Consider the following 26,813-nt stretch of genomic DNA (forward strand, 5'->3'; position numbering starts at 1 on the left):
TTTTTTTTTTGGAGACAGAGTCTTGCTCTATCGCCCAGGCTGCAATGTAGTGGCGCCATGTCAGCTCACTGCAACCTCCGCCTCCCAAGTTCAGCAATTCTCCTGCCTCAGCCTCCTGAGTAACTGGAATTACAGGCGCTCGCCACCACTCCCAGCTAATTTTGATATTTTTAGTAGAGAGGGGTTTCACCATGTTGGCCAGACTGGTCTCGAACTCCTGACCTCAAGTGATTTGCCCGCCTGAGCCTCCCAAAGTGCTGGGATTACAGGCATGAGCCACCATGCCCGGCTGAAGCAGCTAATTTGATGGGAGCACAGAACTGCTACAAGTAGACATACCCTCATCGATAAGATGAGGGTATTCTATCCCACCCACAAGCCCTGCACTTCTCATAGGTTTACAAGGCCATTCCCTTCAACTTTCCTCATACGACATGATGTCAATTCCCTTTTCACTTTAGCTCTCTCCTGTAAACCTCCTCTCATTCTCTTAAATCCTCTCACATCAAAATTTAATGCAACGTTGCATGTGTGGCTCCGTCAACAATGATTGGAGCCTGTGTTTAAGAGGCAGCCACAAACTCAAACACTTCCAGGGACAGACACGTAGAGTAACTGAATAAAGAAAGCAAGTACAAGACAACAAGAAATAGTGTGCCTCATGGTGAGTAAATGAAAAGAAAATGCCCAGCCAAAGCCATTCTTGCATCAATCACAAGAAGGGATCCAATATTCTGACCCAGATGATTTGTGTAAGTCAGTCGAGATATGGCATATTTGCCCAATATGACTGAAAGAAAGAATGGATATTTCATATTTTAGGGAAAAATGTCTTCATCCCTGCTGTTGGACACAAACAAAGAAGCATGAGCCGCCATCTTGCCACTGGCCACGACCTTACAACCCTGAGGAGCAGGCCCCGCGTTGAGAAAATCAGGATGGAAACATGGAAGGCACCTGCATCCTTGATGACGCCACGAATCGCTGAACCAACCAGTCCTAGAGCGTACCCTAACTCTAATTTCTGTATGAGAACAAATGTTTTCGTTGTTTAAGACAGTTTGAGTTGGGACTTCTCATCCCACCCTCAGCAGCATCCTAGAAAACACAGAATTCCATTTTTAAGTGCTGTGATAACCAAATAAGACTTGCCCAGGAGCAAAACAGAACCCATGGGCTCTTGAAATGTGAGCTATACTGTGAGCAAATACTCCCAGATTTTGAAAGACTTAGTGCAGAAAAAAAAATTAAGGATCTGATTAATACACTTTTTATATCGATTACATCTCAGAACAATAATATTTTCTGTATGTTGTTTTAAATAAAATATATTCAAGTCAATTCGCCTATTTCTTATCTTTTTTAATTTGCTTACTAGAAAATTTAATATTACATATGTATTCACATTGTATTTCTATGAGACAGCACTGATCCAGTTATTGTACTTCTTCCAATCAGCCTGAGGACATTAGGTCTCTTAACATTATTTACTAATACTTCATTTTCTGTCCACAAAAGTCTCTGAACTCTTCTTAGCCTTTCTTGTGCTTAATCATTCTCTCCATTCTGTTTTCTGCAGTTATTTTCTTAAGCTAAGAAATTTATGTTGATCCTAATTATAGCTTATAAGTCCATTGCTACAGGCCAATGGTTCACCAGAGGACATGCTGGAAATGTGTGGGGGCAGTTTGGGTTGTCACGTAAGGGGGAGGGGACACTGTGGCATTTAGTGAGCAGGGGCTTGGATATTGCATAGTGGATAAGAGAACTGTCTCACTTCCCATTCCCACATGCCAATCCCTATACATATGTATAAAAATGACCAGAAGCTGATTTCATTTTACTTATAAATATAGGTATTTTTTGCATGGGGCTAATGTAAATCAATTCTCCAGGAAAGCGACTGCTGTGTAAATGAAGGGAAAAGTATACTTTGTTTTGCTCAGAACTTCAGAAGTTATTCATCATTTAGAAAAATCAGACATTTACAACAGTGGCACTACTGGTATATGAGTCACCAGAGTAGCTCAACTGCTTTGATCCACATTTGAGCTGCTCCACTAAGATAATTCTATGCATAGGTCCAATTAGGTTGGTACAAAAGTAATTGCAGTTTTTACCATTAATAATATACCTGTTACATTTTTATTTCAAAATGTCAAATATAAAGAAAAAGTGTCAACAATATTCAATTGAATATTGTTTTCTCTTAAATTCAAACTAATTCATTACATCAGAGGCAAGCATCTAAGTACAATCAGTTCTGATATAATATATGCATTCCTACAAATCACTTCGCTAAGCAAAATCACACGGCATAACATTCAAAAACTTCAATATTGACACATTTAAAGAAACAAATAAAAATGGTTGCATGGTTTTACAGATGTTAAATGGTTAAGAAATATATAAGTACTACAACGCACATTGTACTTTACCTTGAAAAAGACCAAAAGTTTGCTTGTGTACCTGTGGGCCATGGAAACATACAGCTTGTGAGTTACTGTGGTGAGTCACTCAGAGGCTGCACCTTTCTGTGGAAAGAAGAGTTGTCTGGATGAGAAGAAAGGGTGTAACACCAGTTGCAGATGGGTACGGCTCACCACATGCAAAAAACTGAGGTTGCTGGAAGATGTTTGAGTCGTATGCAAGTGGACTCAGCTGGCTGCAGTTTCCTCTGTTCACCTCGTGTTGCTCATGAAAGAAATCACGCATAAGCAAACGGAAATGTTTATTTGTTCCTTCCTGTATCAGTCGTGCTATAATTAATTTGCATTCCCAAAACAAGTATTATGGCAGAACCAATCGTGTGTCATTATTTCCTAGTGTGATTTTATTTTTTAATGCCCTTTATTTCTCCTTTATACTACATTTAGGGCTTTATATTAAAGTTTGGAAATTACATGTCTAGGTGGCTGAGACATTCAGTTCACAGTAATGAAAGTGGCACTTCAAAATATTTCATAGAAAGAGGGTGTTGGGTCTAAAAGGGTGGAGAACCTCTGATCTAACCTACTGAGTAGTTGCTGAAGAATTGCGTTTCTATGCATTTGTTACTCCTCTTTGGTATGTGCAATCCACAGATTTAATAAATGTGTCTCCCACAGAGCCATTCAAATCACTAAAATGATTTTTTTTTCCAGGACAGGACTAAAGAAAGAATTCAGGTCTTGCCAGTAGAAATCGCCCTCTCATGCATCCATTAACCAGTCCCTAGACATTCATTCAATCACAAAACGACCTCACCTTTCGTATCTGTCCATTTTGCCCAGAAGGTTAGCAAAAGAAACCCTGCCCAAGAACTTCCTGGGGTTAAGCCAGACCACAAAGCCAGACCATGCTGCTTGCCACGTTCACATAATCCTCTGGTCTAAAATTCTCACCAAATAGAAAAGCTCACGTCATTGAGCTTTTCTGGAAATGCCTGAGCCTGCTGACGTTCCTTTAGAAAATGGTTTCCTGAATGGAAACTGGTGTTCTGTGGTCTGACCAGCACAGGAAATACCAACACATGAATAAAACACCTATTTTGATTTTGGTTTTGGTTTTTATAAATGGAGACATTTTCAAAAGAAAAGAAAAAAAATTATTGGGCTGGAGCAACAATTTCTAAATCCCATCACCTGGGTAGTGTTTAAAAATACATAGAACCAGTCCCTACTACAGATCCACTGAGGTGGAATTTCTGGAGTTAGATCCCAGCAAGTGACATTAAAAACAATTTTTGCAGGAGTTCCTGGTGTGCAGCAATCATGCTTGGAAGCAAACATCTCGATCATTATGTCCTTCAAGTAGATATTAATAACTAGTGAATGCTAATACACATGCCAACTACGTGCTAGGGGCTGGGGCTTCAAAACCATGGTTTTCTAACTTGTAAGAGATACATAATCTAATACACGGTGTTAACTGCCATACAAGAGGCAAATATTATGATAAAGCAGGTATTTCCCAACCTTTTTTCATTACTACCACAAGAAGAGTCATTTTAGATTTTTTCCTAATCTCTTCCTACCATGAAATTTTATATACTGTGTATCTGTTTATGTATTACATATATCTACATTTTATACATAAAAATAATCTTTTTGTCCCCCTCTCCAAATAACCAGTTGGTGCCCGTTGGGGGCAATATTACCTGCATTGAGAATGCATGTGATAAAGGTATATGGAAAGGATAACGGGGCACAGTTAGTCAACTAACTGCCTGGGACAGTCAGGGAGGGCACATGAGGAAGTAACATTTGAACTAGGTTTTGTAGGATAAGTAAGAGTTTCCCATCTGAGAAAAGGGAGAGAAATGAGTTTAGGAGGAACGGCTCCCAAGCATGTTTGCTAACTGTTTGCAAAGCATGGTGTGCTCTGAGACCTGTACATCCACAGACGGAGTGGGGCATTTTAAAATACAGATATTAAAATACAATTTTCATTAAAAAACTGACGCTTGGCCTGCCGCGGTGACTCACGCCTGTAATCCTAGCACTTTGGGAGGCCGAGGTGGGCAGATCACGAGCTCAGGAGATCGAGACCATCTGGCTAACACGGTGAAGCCCCATCTTTACTAAAAATACAAAAAATTAGCCGGGCGTGGTAGTGGGCGCCTGTAGTCTCAGCTACTCGGGAGGCTGAGGCAGGACAATGGCGTGAACCCGGGAGGCGGAGCTTGCAGTGAGCCGAGATCGCGCCACTGCACTCCAGCCTGGGCGACAGAGTGAGACTGCGTTCTCAAAAAAAAAAAAAAAAAAAACTGAGTCTGATGAAGCATCAAATCCTGGAATCCTTTGCAGGTGGCGTGAGTACACAGGGAGCGGAAATTGTAAGAACATTGACTAACTCGTAAAGACAGGTACTTGGTGCCTTTAATTTCAGCCTATGTCTCAGATGGAAAGGCTCCTTAGTAATAAATAATAGAGCACACTTTGGGCATAGTTCATTCACTCTTCTTCCAGACACATTTCGAAGACCATTCAAAGCAAGTTGTGAAAGCTCTGATTAATATACAACACAGAGCTCTCCCTATATACTCTCAAGGGTAAAAATACTGCTGAAAAGTCATTTCTTTTTAAAGCTGAGCATCTAACACCACCTTGTGAATGATAATAAATGGCATGCTAAGCTGAAAGGTAGACCAGCCCTCTGTCTGAGTCTGCAAGTTTTATTTACACAAAAATGCATACCCATTCTTTGGCTAAGAGACCATGATCGTCTTCCGGTGAGATAAGATTTCCTATGGGACTCCTGGTACTTCCCAGTTCAAACTTGGTCAGAAATAGCAACCCAAACTCTCATGGGTTTGTTTTCCTTTTTTTTCTTCTTCTTCTTCTTCTTGATAATTCCCATTCAAGCAACATTAGGAATGTACATGTATTTGCTCTTAAAATAATATCCCAGTTACCTTTCCTACAGTCAGAGAAGTTTAGGATTTTTTAACAGCTTAAAATCTTGCTGAATATTTAGGGAAAAGATGTATAGATAAGGGACAAAAAAGGTTGTAAGAGAGAAAATCCATACACCACCATCTTCATCCCACTAAGTATGGACATAGAAACTTAATATGAAAGTGGAAACTCTAGAACTAAACACCTTCAGAAGGGTGGCACTTGGACATTCTAGAATGGAACATTGAAATACCAGTTTTAATACAAGAAAACATTCTTCCACAGGTGGTTCCTCTGAAACACAAGCAAGCTGCTTGCTTCTTGATGGTGGTGTATTTTTCCTATTCACAGAAGCCTATAATAGCATGATGAAGTAGAACTTGCTGGCAACTGGAGCATTTGTCTTATGAAACTTTAAAAAACCACCAAAAACCAGCCAACTGGGTGCTCTGAGAATCAAATCAGGCACTGCATGTGAATTCAATTCACAAAGGGTTTTGGACACTGGTCACTCTCTCTTCTAGGCCCTTCGGCACTTAAGCAAATGCCTTGTGTAGAGAGTCCTTCGCATGGTCTTTATCTGCAGTCACATCTTTTTCCCACTTTTTTACGGACTTCTTGAAGACAGAATCTGTGTCATCATCATCCTATCTCCAGCAGTTACAAGAATGAGGCACCTTAAGAGCATATCTTGAGAAAGTAGATGAATGAATGAATACATGAAGAATGAACTAGAGGAAGTCAGGATATTGCCATAATACTATGGGAAGTCTTGTCAATCAATAAGGCTATCTCCCCACCATGACAAGTAGCTAGAAGGAGAGCCATTCATACCAAATGCTAAAACCACCAACAAAACCAGGAGAAAGGCAACCCTCTAGCACATCCCACTCAAAATAAAGTTCCCTATCTACAAAAGGATTGTGTTGTCAACTTTCCATACTAAGAATTGTCCCCCACATAGAGGGGAACAACACACACTGGGGCCTGTCAGAGGGTGGAGGTTGGGAAGAGGGAGAGAAGCAGGAAAAATAATTAATGGATATAAGGCTTATAACCCGGGTGATGAAATAATCTATACAATCAACCCCCATGACACACATTTACCTACATAACAAAGCTGCACATCCTGCACATGTACCTCTGAGCCTAAAATAGAAGTTAAGAAAAAAAATGGCCCCCATATTTCCAGCAGTTGTTCTGAATTAAGAAGTCAGATGCCTGGTTTTCAAAACATTACATGCAACGATGCTTAATTGTGAGGATAGGTTAGATGCCAGCATCTCTGTCACCAGAAATGCAGGAACAAATATGGAGAAAAAAATGCAAAGAACACAAAGCCATCCTCAGCTCCACAATAACCTTAGTCCATGAGTAATGCCCAGTGAGTATAAGGTGAGAGCTAATTTTTTCTATTTGTAATGTACATTTTATCCATTTAGTCGTTCAATACCTATATTAGCCTTTTGGGGTATTTAGTAGTGTATTAGTCTGCTAATGCTGCTATAGCAGAATACCACAGATTGGGTAGCTTAAATAACAGAAATTTATTTTATCATAGTTCTGGAGGCTAGAAGTTCAACATCAAGGTGCTGGCAAGTTGGTTTCTGGTGAGGCCTCTCTTCTTAGCCTGTAGATGGACACCCACTCACTGTGTCCTCATATGGTGGAGGAATACAGATCTCTGGTATCTCTTCCCCTTTTTATAAGGACACCAGTCCTACTGGATTAAAGCCCCACCCATATGATCTCCTTTAACCTTTATTATTTCCTTAAAGGCCCTCTCTCCAAATCCAGTCATACTGGGGGTTTGAGCTTCAACGTATGGGTTCAGGGGTGGGGAGATAAATTCAGTCCATAACAAGCAAACAAACTAAATTTAATGCATATGTTTTTCCTTCCTTCATCTGTGAATGTTTACCGAAGAACTATGGTATATCAGATGCTCACTAGGTGACAGAGACACAGCAGTGCCCAAGACAACTATAGTCCTTTTCCGGCCTCATGGAGCTTTTCATCCACTACAAGAGAGAGGAATTAAGCATGAAATTATACAACTAATTTCAAAAGAGATCATGAGGAGGAAGAATTAATAGTATTAGACAAATGTAACAAGCATAACTCAGAGCCTATAACTTCATGTGGAAATCGGAATGCTTGGTAATGTGCAGGGCGCCACAACAAATACAAATTAATATTATGGGTGAAAAAAAATGACGAGAAAACCAGTACTCATGAAAGAAATACAACTGTGTCTACCCTGTCCAATTCTAATAATTAGAATTCCATCCATTTCAGTGAGCACTGCTCAGCATTAGATGTATTTATTTCTTAATGGTCATTATGGGCCCAAAGATAATTACACAAGGATATTGCAGCATTGTTTGTAGAAGAAAGAGTAATAACCAAGTGTCCATCAAAGGGGAACTGGGTACATGCATAGAATACCTCTATACAGTATTCAAAAGAAGAGACTAGTGCTGTATGTACTAATATGAAACTATATACTAAAAAAATTGTTGTGTTTAAAAAAATGAAGTGTAGGATGACATGCAGAGTGTGCTTCCATGTGTGAAATTTCGGGAGAGTCATATAGATTCAAGTAGACTTGCACATACACAAACTATCTCTGGAAGAATATATGAAACAGGATGACAGCCAGCGGTTGTTGCCTCAAGAAGGGTAAGGGGGTGTATGAAGGTCAGGAGTAGTAAAGAGACATACTTTTATTACAGTTGGAAATGTATCATATCTTATTAGAGAAAACATGATCTCAAACAGCATATATGAAGAAAAGTTGTATTAATCAACAATAGAAGCTCATTTTGTAATCGGCCTCCATCTCCAATGTGTTTGCTTAACAGGATACTCTAAATGTTTAGACATAAGGTAAATGGAATTAGATGGGTAGAAGGCCAGATTTAAATACCACTGGGAGAAGTTGGAAGTTGGAGAGTTAAAAAGGTGAGGGGTGAGAGATTCCTATGACCAGCGAACAAAGACATATGTTTGGAGGATGAAGCTTTGATTAGAAAATGTAATTTTAGATGGCAAATAGATACATTGTTGGATAAAAAGTGATTCACATAATGAGACAATTATTCCCTTTTCAAGTCTTTTTTTTATGGCTCAGTTATGATCAAAGAAGTCTCAGTGTGGTGAAAATATGTCTTTAAGACCTCTGGACACTTTCCTGAAGTTAAAATTCAATAACACTGTTTTGATTTCATTGTTTCTTTTCACAAATACCCTTCTTAGGGCAAGCGACTCTAGCTTCCCACTTACGTATTTTTTCTAAAATAAATGTACTTAATTTTAATTTTTTAATGAGCCATTTTTAATAAAAATTTTAAGTAATATAAGAGGTGCAGGGAGATAGCAAAAATTATAAACATGAAACATGAATGACTAAAGTTTAGGAAGCAGTGGCTTGAGAAACAAATTCTTCTCAGCCCGGAGTGTAGGGAAGCTGCACAATTGTGTGGGTGTGATTGTTGTTGATCTTTAATTTCCATTGCACCAAAGAAGCAGTGAATAAAAATGAGGGAGTTTTTTTATTTTTAGGAAGCTGCAATTTCATTCTCATTGCCAGTGATATTTAACGAGAATATCATTACTTTCCTAGAGTTGATTCTTTGGGTGACTAAGACTCCTTAGAACCAAGAATGCAGGCACAAACTCTGAAGGCCTAATTAAAAGTATGATTCTTGCCCCGGTGGGTAACACTAACTCTTTTGTTAGCATCCCATGAGAAGAAACACCTCAACTCAAATCACATTTTCCTACCTTCTCCCTTGCCAGTTCTGCCACTTTTTCATTAGCTAATCCCAATTAAAACACTTTGTTACTAACACCATAAATCTCTGCCACTCTCAATAAGCATAAATTATATGGCAAATAACTATATTCTATGTCTACCCAGAAAAATAACACCTCCCACCCCCCTCCTGTTTTTTGCCATCTTGGGACTCAGAGCTTCTAAGTCAACACTCACGCTTTTTAATTTGGGTCCCCTGCCCCCTCTAATTACTTACCTATAAAGCTACACTTTTTTAAGGAAGAAAATTATCACCAATGCCCTTCTCTAAACTTAATCATAAACTGCGCTTTTTCTTCCTGTTTGTGAACAATTTGAGGTAGTAGGAAAGGCTTGGTCATTATATTTACAGCTAACTCTGCCATTTATCAATGGAATGACCTGGAACAGCCATCCTGGCTCACACCTGGGCCTGAATCATAAACGGAGGAGACCGACCTCACGGGATTTTGTTTCAAAATTAATTAAGACACATGTAGACTGTGTTTAGCACAGTGCCTGGCACAAAATGTGGGCTCATATTGTCTAAAGCGAAGTGGTGATTTTGTTTGCTTCTCCCATGGTCAGCAATTGCTTAACACAACATTTCATATATTAAACTAACAAAAAGAAACATACCTCATCCTGTGATTGATTTTCAAGCTCATTTATTCCTCATTTCTCTGTGGTTTAATTTAATTAAATTGAGCAGCCCATCAAATATTGATTTTAATAAAATCTTGATTAAGATTTGAGCAATTATCAAACGCTCTTTTTCATACCATTCTTGCATTTCAATAGAACCAACCTCAAAAACCAATTTGCTTTTAAAATAAAGAAGTGATTTTATATATATTCTTCAGGCCATTTTCAGAAATAAAGAAAAAATGGCCTCCCGTTGTTGTTATTAGCCGAGATAAGCAGCAATGTCTAACCAGCGTTTTAAAAAACTTAATCCAGTAGTTATCTCATCCTCAATGAATAGTAGAAAGGGAAACTCAAAAAAGAATTAAGTCCTTTAATAAACATTAATTTGGCTCCTACTGTGTACGAAGTAATATTTTACCCAATGCAAGTAGAGGTAAGGAAAAGCTAATTATGTATTTAGTTTTAATGTATGTGGAAAAATTCAGCCACACATGAAAGTTTTTGACTTTATTAAATAATAACCAGAGACCTACATTTATTCCAACCCTTAAAATTACTCTGTTGTGCAATTTATGAATATAGGCTCATTATTAGGAGAATCTAATGTAAATGTGATGGTATAAATTATCAATAGTATTATATTAGCAATTAACCATAAGTGTAAGACATTTAATAAGTTAAATATTTGGTTTGATAGTTAAGCGCTAAAAAGAAACGGTAAAGCCAATAGCTGTCACAGCAGCACCACCTAGAGGCCTGTGAGGAGTAACACAGGTCATTTCCCCAAACTTGCCTTCTTATTTAAAGACAAAGAGCAGTAGCTACTCCATTTCAGCACCTTGTGTCACCGAAAGCATTTTAATTCTATTCAGCATATTCTTAAATCTTGAAATATTTACAAAATAGCTAAATGAAATTGAATAACCTCAAAATCACAATGTATTTTGGCAAAAGATGCCAATTTTCCCCCTGGCATAGGAGATGAAACTGGGCAACTACGGGAGCAGCCCAGGTCTTGGGACATTACCAGGTGAGACACAGGCATCCTCTCTCTAACACACACCTCCTTATTCTGTCTTGATCCCAAACATGAGTGCCCAGGCCGACTGCACATTTGATAGCACTTCAGAGTTATGTTCCTGAGCTACTGCCCAAAGTGTAGTTAGAGATGTTGAGAAGAAATTAATTTTCCATTGTTAACATTGTTTATATCAGAAGATCCAATTACTAGTTCCCTTCCACTAGCCAAAGCTGAACTAATGTTCTGGAGATGGAATTGAAAGAGAAATGACAAAACATTTTTCTTTTTTATTATTTCCCATCCTTTCTTCTGTTATCTTTTACAATTTTTCTCAATCTCTCAACCTGAAAACTTCCTTGGATTAAAATTTAGATAATAAAACAAATCAGCTCTTCATAGAAATGAAAACACTCCTTATATTATTTGGTTTCAGAATTTCAGCAGACTTTGCTGACCATCAGCTGACTGCAGCTTCACAGGGGAATGGCAAAAACAAAAACAAAAACAAAACATAACAAAACAAAACAGCACATTTACTGCATATACAAGTTGGGGCTAATGAGGCACAAAAGTACCGCTCATCTTCATTTCCACTTGAGGGCGGTGTCTGCCTCAGTGAGGCGGGGGTGCTGAGTCAGTATTTTGCCAGTCAGTGCAGCAAATGCAGAAGTCTGCCTTGACCTGTACTTTCTGGCCTCCATATATGAAGCTGGGGTTCCTACCTAAGCACACTAGTAAAGGAAAGGCGGCAGGTCCATTCATGCGCATGCTCTGAATTTCAGGTAAGGCACTTGAGCACAGTTTACCAAAATAATACTAGGTTTTGCCTAGAGAAGCTTTTTCCCCAATCTGTATGCTAAAGTCATAGCTGAAATCACATCAAACTGCAGTAACTAGTTTCTTGAAACATCAAGCTTTTCTTGCACCTGCTTTTCCCTCTCTTCCACCCCTACACCTACTCACCTAACTAGTGTCCGAGCCTCCTTTGGATCTCAGCTTAGATAGCACCAGTCCAGGATTCCTTCTAGGATCACCTCATGCTGGGTTAGGATGACCTTCTATGTGCACCATTTGCAACCTAAACTTCTCCTATTGGGAAACTTTGTGTGCAGTTTTGCAACTGTTTGTTCATTAACCGTATTACCCCCCACAAGACTATAGGCACCGTGCAAGCAAGGGATATTTTTATCTTATTTATGGTTGTATTCCCCTCACCCCCACGATTCTGCCTCAAATATTCCATCAATATTGTTGAAGGAGGCCGGGCGCGGTGGCTCACACCTGTAATCCCAGCACTTTGGGAGGCCGAGACAGGGGGATCACGAGGTCAGGAGATCAAGACCATCCTGGCTAACACGGTGAAACCCCATCTCTACTAAAAATACAAAAAATTAGCTGGGTGTGGTGGGGGGTGCCCGTAGTCCCAGCTACTCGGGAGGCTGAGGCAGGAGAATGGCGTGAACCCGGGAGGCGGAGGTTGCAGTGAGCCGAGATCATGCCACTGCACTCCGGCCTGGGAAACAGAGCGAGACTCCATCTCAAAAAAAAAAAAAATATATATATATATATATATATGTATAGTAGAAGGAATGACTGTCCCATATAAGTCTGCTTTATCTTGGGAGGGACTCTAATGTTCTATTCATAGTCTCCATTTATTTGCCTTCAAAGCATGTGCCTCAGCATCCACCATTTTGCTTCCACTCTTACCTTGTTCTTTTAAGATCCAAAGTGGTCAGAAGAAGTCATCAAGATTCAGCAAGGTAAGCTGTCTCTTCATGGTCAAGGCATTCTCTTCACCATGTCCAGGCTCCTTATAGGATCCACAGACAACTCATTCCAATTTCTGAGTCAGCTGCAAGAGAAGAAGTCAACCAAATAGATTTACAAAAGGGGTCGGATCATGCTGGAATGTCTGGTGTGACATTACAAGGCAGCATCCTCCCTGGGAAGGAGATGTAACTCCTTCCTTTTGCCAGTCAGGTAACAATGTCCTCTTCTCTCTTGTATGCAGTTGGCAGAACAACACAGAAGGAGGACAAGGGAGCTCAGCCTTGTTTCTTGCTCGGCCACTTATCGTGTCCATGACAGGCTATATTTTGGAATGAGAATAGCATAGAGCCATCTAGATATCTTGGAGGATATACAATAGGCACTCCAAGACAGAAGCAGAACTATCACGGAGAAAGTTCCAGAATGGGGTGAAATGAGATTTACCACTCTGGATCCTTACTCCACCATTTGGTTTATTTGCCTCAGACACAACATCTGCAAAACGGAGCCAAGCTTGACAAATTCAAAGGGACATTATAAGGCAAGTGAGACAGAACACATGGAAGTGCTTGGAAAACTATGCCCAGGAAACAAAAAATAAGAGATTAGTGTTTATAGAAGAGCAGCAGACTGCCATACTATCCACTATCCAATACCTTTAGGTTTTAAAGATTGGAGGACATTGTTTCACTGTCTTCACCTTGACAAATGTTTACTTCAATTAGGAAATAAAATTTAGAGAAAAATTGGCCCAGCATATGTTAAATGATAATCAGTGGATCCTGAGCATGAGAACCAGTTAGTGATCATTTAGAGTGAAATACAAGGAAAATGGCACATACAGTTGCTCTGGTTTTTTTTCATACTTACAATTGTGTAGATGAAAATATACATGCAGAACATGGTAAGTAAACATGTCTCAGTCGACTCTCTTAGAAAAGACTCGTAGCCTTTATTCATTCATAAAAGCACATTTTTAATTACTGGAAACTGGCAACACACAGCATGAGAATTTTCCCAGACAAAAGACATCATGTCACATTTTTCAAGAAACACAACAAACCCCAAGCAGGATAAATACAAAGAAAACCACGCATAATACAACTGCAATGTATGCACGAAAAGATAGAGCTGCAAAATATTTAAAGCAAAAAGTGATAGAACTGAAAGAAGAAACAGACACATCCTTGATGATAGGTGAAGAATTCAACATCCCTTTCTCAACAATTGATAGAAAAACCAGATAGAAAAATCACCAACGATAGAGAACTTAACAATATCATCAACCAACAAAATTTAATTGACATTTATAGAACACTCCCACCATTTTAACTGGCATTACCCCAATGGCTAACGATGCTGAGTATATTTTGGGGTGCTTATTTACCATCTGTATATCTTCTTCAGTGCAAAGTTTGTATCTGTCTTTTGCCCATTTTTGAACTGGATCATGTTGTTTCTGCTGCTGTTTTTGTTGTTTTTACTGTTAAGTTTTGAGAGTTCCTTAATTATCCCAGATAGTAGTCCTTAGTCAGACACATGATGTGCAAATATTTGCTCCCAGTCTGCAGCTTGTCTATTATTCTCTTAAGATGATCTCTTGAAGAGCAAAAGTTTTAACTTTGATAAAGTCTAATTTATAAATTTTTCCTTTTATGAATTGTATTTTTGGTGCCAAGTCTAAGAACTCTCAAACTCTCACCACCACACTTTTCTTTTATTTTTCTTTCTTTTTCAGTGTGTGTACTGTCTTTATCTGATTTGAAGACCAGGGTAATGCTAACTTTATAAAATCATGAAATGAATTGGGAAGTTATCCCCCTTCTTCTATTTTCTGAAAGAGATTGTATAGAAACGATGTCAATTCTTCTTCATATATTTGGTGGAATTATTTAGTGAGTCCCCAGTGGAGATTTCTTTTGGGGAATGTTTTAGTCCGTTAGTCACCAATACCAGGTATGACCATGTGACCAGCTGCTAAAAACGAGGACAGTAATTGTCATGAGTATTTCCTTCTTATTTTGTTAAGAACATGTTTGTGCATATGTATACTTGTACTAAGAAAATACCTTTCTTTATACTCATTTTATTTCCTTTATTTTTCCTTTATCCTGTGATGTAAGATTTATTGACTTCATATCAGCATTTAAGTATTGTTAACTTTATATAATAGCATTTGAGTTGGGGATTGATGCGTTTCCAGTTGTACAAAGGATAGCTGTTAGGCATATTTATGATTATGTTAGGCATAATTATGACCTTATTTCTGTCTTTATTTGAAGATTATGTATGATTTTAGGAGATGTATATGGGTTCAAGTTGACAATGGGTGGACTTGTAATGGTTAATATTGAGTGTCAACTTGATTGGATTGAAGGATGCAAAGTATTGTTCCTGGGTGTGTCTGTGAGGATGTTGCCAAAGGAGATTAACATTTGAGTCGGTGGACTGGCAAAAGCAGACCCACCCTCAATCTGGGTGGGCACAATCTAATCAGCTGCCAATGTCACCAGAATAAAAGCAAGCAGAAGAACGTCGAAAGACAAGACTGGTTTAGTCTTCTGGCCTACATCTTTCTCCCATGCTGGATGCTTCCTGCCCTCGAACTTCAGACTCCAGTTCTTCAGCTTTGGGACTCCAACTGGCTGCCTTACTCCTCAGCTTGCAGATGGCCTATTGTGGGACCTCAACTTGGGATGATGTGACTCAATACTCCTTAATTAACTCCTCTTTATATATACATCTAACCTATTAGTTCTGTCCCTCTAGAGAACCCTGACTAATACAGGGAACTTTTAAATATGAACTCAATTTATTTTGCTTTTCTTTTCCAAGTTTCTTGAAGTGAGAGTTCAGATTAAGACTTTTCATATTTTCTAATGAGAGCATGTATAATTTTTCCCTCTAACTGCTTTAGTTGGGTTCCACAAATTTGATACATCTTATTTCATTGTCTTTCAGTTCACTGTATTTAAAAAATTTCTCTTGAGACTGCCTCTTTCAACTAGAATTATTTAGAAATGTGTTGGTTAGTTTTCAGGTGTTTGCAGATATTCCTATCATCTTTCTGTTATTGATTTCTATCTTGAATCCACTGTAGTCTGAGAACACACTCTGTATAATTTCCATTCTTTTAAATTTGTTAAGGTTTGTCTTACAGTCCAGGATGTGGCCTATCTTGTTGTATATGTTCTTTGGGCATTTGAAAAGGATACGTCTTCTACTGACGTTGGTGGGAGTGTTCTATAAAGGTCAATTAAATTCTGTTGGTTGATGATATTAACTTCTCTATCCTTGGCGATTTTTCTGTCTGTTTTTTCTATCAATTGTTGACAGAGGGATGTTGAATTCTTCAACTATCATTGAGGAAGTGTCTGTTTCTTCTTTCAACTCTATCACCTTTTGCTTTAAATATTTTGCAGCTCTATCGTTTTGTGCATACATTTTAACTTTTAGGTTTGCTGTGTCTTCTTGGTGGACTGATCATCTTATCAATGTATAATGGTTCTCTCTGTCTCTGGTAATTTTCTTTCCTCTGAAGTCTATTTATCTGGTATATATGTAGTCACTCACTTTCTTTGGATTAATGTTTACACAACTTTTTTTCATCTTGTTATTTTCTGCCTGCCAATATTATTATATTTTTAAATGAGTTTCATGTAGATGATATATAGTTCAGTCATGTTTGTTCTAATGCTCTCTAATGACCTCTGTCTTTGTATTGGTGTATTTAGACTATTTATACTTAATGTTATTGTTAACAGGCTAGGGTGTGGTGGAAGTGGCAGACTAGGTTCCCACATTATCTTTACTGAAGCTGCTAGGGGCAGAGAGCAACTAGTTAACACCCAGCAGGGACGAAAGTCCCAACTCCCTACTCATTCTTCTCTGGCAATACTATGACAGAGGATGGAGGGAATGATGGCAACATGAGAGTGGAAATCTATATTCTCCTCTTGGGCTTTGATGGTTTTTTTCTGTGGTGTTTGGCTGGAGTTGAGTGGGTGTTTTCTGAGAGTTTCCATCTTTTTAGGCTGGATGTTTGTTGATCCTTTGGGTAGAAAACGTAGGCTTTCATTTGGACTTTTAAAACCTTTCTGTGCCTGTTGACATTTCTGGGCTGCCAGCTGCTTGTGCAAGATATCCTAGTCTAGGATATATGTGACAAAAAGAAATCTCAAGTAACTTATGAGCGTGTCATTCCTTGGATCCCAAGGTCCCTAGCCAATCTGTCTGGTTATCTCAATCTCTTCTGTTTGTATATATAATCTTCAGAGTTACTAGGTATAATTAGGGGAAACAATAGGGAGAAGCATGTCTACTTCATCTTTACAGAAACAGAAATCACTGATCATTTTTGGTTTCTTAATTCATTCTGACAATCTCTATCTTTTAATGAGTCTGCTTATGTGATGTATATGTAATTATTGATGTATCAGGATTTGATTATTCCATCTATTTACCATTCTACTGTTTGCCCTTTTCCCTTTTGGGTTGCCCAAACAATTTTTCATATGATAATTTATCTACTTCACCTTTTTACTATATCAGTCTGTAATTTTTCTTATTGGTTGCCCAAGAGATTATATAGCTCATTTTTCACAATCTACTTAAAACCAATACCTGACCACTTCAATTGAAATGTAGGAAACTTACCCTTAGATTAGTCTCTTTACCCTCCCTTTACATTTACATTTACATTTACATTCTTTCAAAACCCCCAAAAATGCTATAGTCTTTTTCAACCATCAAACACGTTTTAGAGAATTCAAGCGAGTAACAGTCTATTACAGGATTCAGCAAACTTTTTCTGCTGAGGGCCAGATAATAAATATTTTAGGCTTTGCAGACCATACATTGTCTGTCACAACTATTCAACTCTGTACTTATAGAATGAAAACAGCCAAAAACAACACATAGCCAAATAAGCATAACTGTGTTCCAATTAAATTATATTAATCAAAATAGATGGTGAGCTGAATTTGGTACATGGGCTATAGTTTGCTGACCCCTAGTGTATTATAGTGTATTATACTTACATTTTTAGTTTCTTCTTCCTGCATTTCTAATGTTGTATGTTTCCCTCTCGTATCATTTCACTTCTGTCTTAAGAACTTCATTTAATGTTTTTTTAAGTGCTTGTTTGCTGGCACTAAATTTTCCTTCATCTAAGAATGTCTTGGCCGAGCACGGTGGCTCATGCCTTTAATCCCAGCACTTTGGGAGGCCAAGGCAGGCAGATCACGAGCTCAGGAGATCAAGACCATCCTGGCTAACACGGTGAAACCCCATCTCTACTACAAATACAAAAAATGAGCCGGGCGTGGTGGCGGGGACGGGTAGTCCCAGCTACTCGAGAGGCTGAGGCAGGAGAATGGTGTGAACCCAGGAGGCGGAACTTGCAGTGAGCCGAGATCGCGCCACTGCACTCCAGCCTGGGTGACAGAGCGAGACTGTGACTCAAAAACAAAACAAAACAAAACAAAAAAAAGTCTTTATTTCTCCCTTTATTACTGAAAGGTATTTTTGCTGTATGTAGAAAATTGGGTCGACAATATTTTATCTCAGCTCTTTAAACAGATAGTTCCCCTCCAAGGTTTATGACCAGGAATCATGCCTGTATAAATCACAATCATTTCTCTATAAATAATACTTCATTTTTCTCTGACTGCTTTCAAACTTTTTCTTTATCTTCAGATTTTAGCATTTTGATTATGATGTATTTGGATATAAATTCATTTTTGTTTATCCTCTTTGGGATTCACTGAGCTCCTTGAATCTACAGATTTGTATCTTTTAAGACACATTTTTAAAATTTAACTATTACTTATTCAAATTTTTTTCTGCAATACCCTATTTCTCTTCTCCGTCTGAGACACTGATGACAAATCTTAGATTTTGGAGATTTTTCACAGTTCCTTGAGGGTTCGCTTTTCCTCTCTTTTGCTCATATTGGATAGTTACTTTTGATCTGTTTTCAGGCTCATTGACTCTTTCCTCTAACATCTCCAGTCTGCTGTTTAGCTCACCCAGTGAGGTTTTCGTTGGTTATTTTGTCAGTTCTAAAACCTCCATTTGCTCCTTCTTTACAACATATATTTACATCATCTATTTCCTACCTGAGATTTTCTATCTTTCCATTTGTTTCAAGAACGTTTGTCCTTACTTCCTGGACTACTTTGATTATAGTTATTTTAAAGTCTTTGCCAGATAATTCTAAAATCTGTGCCATCTCATATCACAAGAGAGTCTATTGATTCCCTTTTCTTAAAAAAGTTTTTTTCTGGACTTTTGTATGTCAAGTGATTTGGGGTTGTATACTGAACACTTTGAATATTAGGTAATGAAATGCTGAGTTTTATTTAAATCCCATAAAGAATGTTGGTATTTTTGTTTTTGCCAGAAATCAATCCAATTTGGTTCTGGCTCCAAGCTCTGACCAGCCTTCTGTGGCTTATGGTTTCAATGTAGGTTCCACTTTCCAAGAATTTGAAGAAATATTGGATCTGATCCATGTTTATTCTACCCAGTCAGCAGTCTCGGACTTGTGCAGTGGTCTATACCATAGTTCTATTCTCAAAGTCTTTGATATATTGTCTGGGATCAGAAACACATATGCTCAGTCAGGGGTAAGTCTGGGAGTCCAAAAACAACTTCATGGGGTTGCCTTCCTGAGCAATTCCCTCACTGTGAATCCCCTGATAGTTTCAAATTCTCTGGGGCTTTTCTTGTTAATCCTCAGGCCAGAATGCTGAGACTTTATCCAACTCTGCCACATTCTGTAATTGTATCTGTGTCGAGGTCCAGTGGTAAGAGAACACAGAAAAAAACAGTGAAGTTTGCCACACACTCTTGAAACCAAAGCCCCTCTGCTCAGAGAATAAGGTCCCTGTATTAGTCTGGTTGTGTTGCTATAAAGGAATACCTAAGATTGGGTAATTTTTAGGGCATAATTAGAGGGTGCCAGTGATATCAATAAGTATTTCCCATAACTGACACAAAGTCATAGAATTGCAGTATTATAAAGTTTCAGAAAATCAATCATTTTATTCTTATTAGGATAAAGACACCTCTAATTTCTTAATTATTATATGTTCCAGTAATTAATTCTTTTATGGGATTAGTACTTTGGTATCTTGTTTAAGAAAGCTTTCCCTAGCCCAAGGTAATGAAGATGTTTCATTTATTTTCTCATGGATATCAAACTGACACAGTGTCATATACTGAAAAAAACACGTTTCCCCCCCTGGACTGCAGCGCCACTTTTGCTACACACCAAGCGTCCATATAGGTATGCACAATTGAGAGACACAATTAAGAGAATAAAATGTAAGCCACAGAGTAGAACAGATTTGTAATAGATAGATATAGGTGTAGCTGTAGGTATTTATGTAAACGTAGACATAAACATATAATCATCAAAAATCTTGTACCACAGGGCACACACACATGCACGTGCGCACACACACACACACACAAAATCCAAAAAATATAATTCAATAATTATGTGGGGGAAAAAGTGATCAGTCTTATCAGTAATCAAGGAGATGCAAATTAAAACCACATGAGACACTACTTTATACGTACCAAAATGGCTAAAATCTAAAAGCATGACAATATTAATTATTGGAAGGCTGTAGACCAAAAGAAATTATCTTGCACTACAGTGTGAGGTACATTGGCACACTGGCACAACCACAGTGGAAAACAGTTTGACAATGTGTGATAATGGATCATACTCTATGACTCAGCAATTCCACTCCTGCATATATATACATATATATATATATATACCTGAAACAAATGCATCCCTATGTGCACCAAATGACATGTCAAAGAATGCTTTGGCAGCATTATTCATAACAGTCAAAACCTAGAAACAATGAAAATATCTCTCAGCAGTAAAAGTATAAATAAATGTAGTGTTTTCTAAAAGTGAGCACTACACAGCAATAAAAATGAAGAAACCACAACTGCACACAACATAGATGACTATCACACACACAATGCTGAGTAAAATTGTGCCCAAAACAAAAGATTACATACCAGGTAATTCCATTTATGTAATTTTAAATGAGGCAAACTAAATTATACTGTTAGAAGTCAGACAACTAAATTTGCAGGCAGAGTGGGAATAATGATTGGGCCTGGCCAAGTAGAAGTTTTTTGGGTGTGAACAGTGTTCTATTTATTTTAACCTGGTTTGGGGGCTTAGGTGTTCACTTCATGGTAACTCACCCCATGTATATTTGTTTTGTGCACCTTACTTTTTTATGTATTATACTTCCCAATCAAAGTAATTTTGAAACTAAATAGATCAGAGACCTCAAGACTGGATTATCTGAGAAAAGGAGAGGTACATAAAGAGCATGACATTTTATTGCTCCCCTCAGCCCTTCCTTTCTTCTTCTTTGAACAAAGTTAATTGACCAGGAAATATTTACGGTTTACCCTCAACCATAAGATACTGAGAATACCTATGATGTGCCGTACACCAAGATGGGAACTGCTTGCTGGAGCTAGAAGTATAAAAATGGGAATTATGTTAAAATGGGATTAGAGGTAGATGAAACAGATGAAGGTTCTAAATTAATAACAGGTTGTCTACAAAGAGAAAGGGAAAGATGTTCTTTAGTGACAATGTCAACAATATGAATTACGGAAATTTTTCCTAGGGAGGGTAAGAAGGAAGAGAGGTTGAGGAAACGACAGTGAAGAAGGGAGACAAGAAGGAAATGGGGGAAGGAAATGGGGAGGAAAGGTTAGAGAAAAGATGAGAAGGAGGGAGAGAGGAGGGAAGGAATGCAGGGAAGAAGGAAAGATGGACCAAACAAAGGAAAAGACAGAAGAAAGAAACATGGTTAAATGATCCACACTGGTCACCTGGTATGAGCCAGACATTTCACCCACATAATATTTAAACCTCGCATCTCAACCTTCTAAGGTAGTTACTATCTTTCTTACTTTATAAATGAAGAAGCTGATGCTCTGTTTATTTTATTGCAGGAAATATGCCTAGAAATGTCAACCCCACATGCACACAACTCCAAATCCTGTGCTCTAGGAAAACACTTAATTTCAACAGGAAGCATTCCCTTATGGAAAGCAAATACTTCTGTTACACTTAGGTCTTGAAAGGAGTCATCCCAGAGGGTGCCTTTGTCCTAAGAAGAAGAAAATGATTGATTTTTCTGAAACTTAAAATCTATAATACTGCAATTCTATGACATTGGGTCAGTTTTAGGAAATACTTATTGATATTACTGGCATCTTCTAATTATGCCCTAGTATTAAGGAGTATTTTATTATTTTGTTGTACTTTTTTTATTTGAGACAAGTCTCACTCTGTCACCCAGGCTAGTGAGAGTGGTGTGATTGTGGCTCACTGCAACCTCAAACTCCCAGCCTCAAGTGATCCTCTTGCCTCAGCCTCCCAAGTAGCTGGGACGACAGGCATGTACCACCACGCCCAGCCTTTTTTTTTTTTTTTAATTTTTAGTAGAAATGATGTCTTGCTTTGTTGCCCAGGCTGTTCTCAAACTACCGGCCTTAAGCAATCCTCCTGCCTCAGCTCCCAAAACACTGGGGTTACAGATGTAAGCCACCACGCCTGGCCTGTGAACATGTTAGAAGAATGTAGTGTCTATTTTCTGGAGGGAAACCAGTAGAATACCAGGAGAAGTTCTGGTAAGTGACAAACAATGCCTTACCTTATGAGAAAATGGGCACAAAATGTATTCTACGGCCCAGTTCATAATATTTGCCAACTGCCAAGAATGCCAAAGATAGCTATATGGGTTGGTATAGAAAATACCAAAAAAAACTCAAGATCATTAAGTTATCTGGATTTCTTCAAGCTAACCAGAGAGCAGTAGCAAAGTATCAAACAGCGAGAGAGACTCCCAAAAGAAAATCATCTCCTTCTAACAAAATTATATGTGAAAAATAGTGGACTTGGTCTCTGCATGTATCACTTTTGGGGTTAAGTCAGAGTACTTGCAAAAAGTATTATTCACTAATATTTTCACTTACGTTCAAAGTTATTTAGCACTTACTGTGAGTCAAAAAGAAAGGCTGAGGGGATGGGAGAAAGAAGAGAGGGTAAAAGGAGAATTCACATATATTGGGGATGGGGTAGGAAACATTGCAAAGACACTTTATATAGCACAGCTCTGGATATTCATTACAGGTCCAAAAAAGGCATGAAAATTAAACCGAGCTACCTCCAAGGAATAATTAGAAGTGAAAAATTGATAAGGGGGAAATGGCTCAAGTTCTCCTCATTGATTTTCTGTGCACAGAGTCAAACTTGACGGTTGGAAGTCAGTTTGGCTACTTCTTATTTCTTTTTCAGCAGTTGGGTTCTCCTGTCAGTGCGTTTTATGCTAGAATCATTCTTTGCTCTAATTACAGCTGTCAGCTATTGAATGAGCTTGACATCCTGACTCCAGAAACAAGGAAATTCACACTCCGTGCATATGCAGTTGGTTCCTTCATTAAAGCTGATTGACATATCAGACATGGTGCACTGTCACTGATTTTTGTAAGAAAAACAAATGGCTACACAATCAAGTGGAATCTCCTTGATCAGAAACACCCAGAGAACCCAAGAATCAGTCTTCATTCAACTCAGCCAGTATTTCTGTAAAGACCTATTATTTGTATTACTGCAAAATGGTAGCTATAGTCAATCAGGTAAGAGCCAGATCTGTACACACATGCATGCATACACACACAAGCACACAAATGCACATGCACAGGCATGCACCAGACTCAGACTCCTTCCCCACAGCTATAGCAGTCCTTTCCAAAGCAACTTTGTTGGAATACCAGGTGTTGAGAGTCAAGCGGGATTCTTTGGCTATTAATAGTGAACTGGCTTTCTGAGATATACAGATTTCTTGGAAGGAAAAAAAGGAGAGAACTACAGTGATCAGAATCACCCACATCTCAACAAAAATTAGAGCAGAACTACAGTTTCTCAGAGTATTTCTGTAGTTAATATAATAAAATGACAGATGTGAAGTTGAAATGGGTCATCGAGTCCAAGCCTGCCAATGAGTTCAAAACTGTCCCAGAGCACCCCTAACAGGGACCATTCAGAATCCAGTTGACATTCCTAGCACGATGCATGCCTTGTTTAGTGTGAGACTACTTTCTGGAAATGGATGCAGAAACAGAATCTGTGTTACAGGAAGTTGTTATGGCATGATCTCTATGAAGATGCATTCCCAACTTACAGCTTGTATTTTGTAATCAATATTTGTCCTCCTCTAACCTCAGGAAGTCATAACACGACTCCAGCCATAAAATTTTCCTGCTGTGCTTCTTCGTACAATAGTGGCTCTTTTCGTCCTAGGCTATAAGGATATTATCAATGTCCCTCAAAACGTCAAGTGACTTCTGACCATTCCTAACTGATCTTTAACGTGTTTCCTCCAACAGTTCCTTAAACACCCAATGGAATGCTCTTCTATGGCAATGTATAGAACCTCCGGAACTACCACTTGCAATTTTTTAGTAACTCAGAACTGTTGATTTTTAAAATGGCAAAAATACAGATTCTAATGGATACTGACAACAGAAATACTGACAAGTAGCAACTCTTCAATGGAGCTGAGAACAGGAAGAGGGTGCTATAACTAGGTGAGAACATAAAATGTGCAACTGTGCTTACTCTACTGATCTTAAAGTAGACAGATAGAAAGTAAATTTTTTAAGTACATAAGGTTGTACTATTTGATGCTCTGATATATTTTTCTTCAGTATAAAAACTACTGGGAGGCGAGCGAACAGTATCGGCCCTGCACAGGGCAGTACTAACAGACGGTCACAGGCAGCTAAGACTATCACCAAACCCCTAGAGCAGCCCAACCCCGAAGTCAGATGGCCCTGTCCCCTGTTTACTTGCTGCAGGGCAAGTATCACACGTGGACATTACTGCTTCCGGTACTGTTTCGTTCATTTTGTTTGGTGCATTTTGTCCGTCTCCCTGGCACCTGGTGGGTGGTGAATCAGCAGTTTTTGAACGAATGAGTGGTTATTACATTAATTCGTGCCTCAATGAATGAATGAATGGACAAACACAGGCCGGGAGCCTGACCCACTTCCCTCTTTCCTCCCGGGACCCACCGCCCCAGGATTGGGCGAACCTCAGGTGAGCGCCTGCTCCCCTCTTCCGCTAACCTTCGCCTACGGCGGCCGGGAGGCATCAGGAGCGCGGCCAGGGCGAAAAAGCCGACTCGCGAGCGCGCAGGCGCAGCCCTGACGCTTCCGTGGGGCCACTTCCTTCTTTCTCTCCTAGCAACGGAGGGTAGCGTTGTTGACATCCCGAGAGGCTGTGCCGCCGGCCTGAGCCCAGAGTTTCGCGGCCTCCGCGATGGTAAATCTGGGGTCTCCGTCCACGCCCCGCCGTTCCAAGCACGCCGACCGGCAAGGACCTTCGCACCCAGCTTCTGGGGCCCGCCCAGGCACGGGCGGTCCAGGGGCCGCGGCGGAGGCTGGTGGCTCCAGGATCTTCCTGGAGGGGCGAGAGGGAGGCCTTGGAAAGGGGCAAGAAGATGTCTAGATGAGTGGAAGCTGTCTTGGGAATTGATTTCGCGGGGGTGGTACATAGGGACGGGTGATGTTGAGAAAGGGAAGAGAGAGATTTAGAGGATGAAGAATGCTCAGGGGAGTGAGACATCCGGGGAGCCAGGAAAGTTTCCAAAGAGGGGGCGGGAGGCCGAGATGGAGAGGAAAAAAAATCAGAGCCTTAGAGAGAAGGAAGAGGTGGGACAGGGAAAGCAAGGGAATGGAAGGGTGAGAAGGGAAGATACTGAGAAAGAAGAAAGGGAAATAAAGAAAAAGGAAAGAAGTGATGGGAGACCCGCCCCCCTCCCCCCAGAAAAAGAGGTAAGAAAAAAAAAAGTAGAGACTGTGGAAAGCAAAGGGCGTTAAGAGAAGAATGAAACGGGGATTGGAGATGGGGATTAAGAAATTATACTAGGAGCACTTACAACTCATGAGAAGAGAAACAACTGGGTGGAGAAATGGAAAGGGCAGGGAAAGAAAAGAAAGGAGTTTGGGAGTTAAGTAAAGGGAGAAAGGTAAATGAGGACACAGTGGCTGTAAGAAGCTGTGGACATCGTCTTAAAGATTGCCCAAAATGCAGTGAATTATTGATCCCCTGTTCAACACTTACGGTTTAGTGTAGTGTTTCTCAAAGTCAGATGCAAACATTCGTTGCTACATAAGATGGCTGAGAAATGCTAAATAAGAGTGAATCACATCGTGAGAAAGTTATTCCTCTTCCATTTTGTTCAACCTTCAGACTACATACAGGAGAAAATTTCTGTTGCTATTAGGTCCTTAATACCACTGTCATTTGGAAATTTCCATTTTTTCATCCAAAGAGCAGGCCTCAGGCTCAGAGCTTTCATTGCAGTAGAATTTAATGATAGGCTCTCTCTTCATTTTGTTCATTTTGTTCGTTTTACAGTTATTTCTATTTATGAGGAATAACATCAGGTTTCCATTTGTGGTAGTGACATATGGTTTCCTCTTAAAATGCATTTATTTAAGCTTTTAGCAGTGAGATAATTTAAAGAACACCTAGATAAATAGTATACATGGCATTCATAATGGCAAGAATCATGAATCTAGTACACAAATGCCTAAAGTTAAGAAAACATTGGCTCTGATGCTGAAATAGAGAAAATCAGTGCTCCTGCCCATACCAAGTACAAAGAAAAACTATCTTGAAGTAACAAAATGTTCACCTGTGCAATACTGAGGAAAAAAGAATATAGCAAACCTTCATCAAGAGAATTTGCAGAATACTGTTTGCAGAATTCAAAATATCCAGTGATTGCTCAGTCATGAACAATTTGCAGGTTTGGAAAAGATCGTTCTTGTCTTTGAGTTTTCTAGAGGGGAAGAAAACATACAATACACTCTACACATAAGATTCCGAATGAGTTTAAAACACAATAATAGATTCCAGAATAATCACTCATAGTTGAACATTCAGCTTGCACTGAGACGCAAGCTATAGTTATCAAGAAAATCCTAGAATCCTGGAAGACTTTGTTTTTATAGACTATCCTTTAAATTTAATCATCTGAACTGATTAGGTCATATTAATGAAAATAAGATTTCTCAATAAGGACTACTTTTAGACAGAGGGAGGCCATGATATAGCTCTATAAATATTTAA

General features: G+C 39.0%; 1 protein-coding gene and 1 long non-coding RNA gene across 5 annotated transcripts in view; one reads left to right on the forward strand and one right to left on the reverse strand.

The window, feature by feature from the left end:
• Window positions 1–24,868, reverse strand: LOC129527837 (uncharacterized). Its single transcript, XR_008672936.2, has 3 exons — window positions 24,769–24,868; window positions 12,554–12,698; window positions 1–2,534 (listed from the first exon to the last, which is right to left on the reverse strand). It is a non-coding gene; the product is annotated as an uncharacterized lncRNA (long non-coding RNA).
• The window catches only part of DYNLRB2 (dynein light chain roadblock-type 2), a 9,925-nt gene continuing 7,780 nt past the window's right edge, over window positions 24,669–26,813 (forward strand). For 2 of the 4 annotated variants that reach the window (XM_019011600.4, XM_055366810.2), the window contains exon 1: window positions 25,011–25,510. In XM_019011600.4, coding sequence (XP_018867145.4) covers window positions 25,274–25,510 — 237 coding nt within the window. In that variant the 5' untranslated portion in view covers window positions 25,011–25,273. The other 2 variants (XM_004058040.5, XM_004058039.4) reach the window with 2 other exon arrangements.

Source organism: Gorilla gorilla, chromosome 18 (genome assembly GCF_029281585.2).
Source record: "Gorilla gorilla gorilla isolate KB3781 chromosome 18, NHGRI_mGorGor1-v2.1_pri, whole genome shotgun sequence".
In the NCBI taxonomy this organism is placed as follows: Eukaryota; Metazoa; Chordata; class Mammalia; order Primates; family Hominidae; genus Gorilla; species Gorilla gorilla.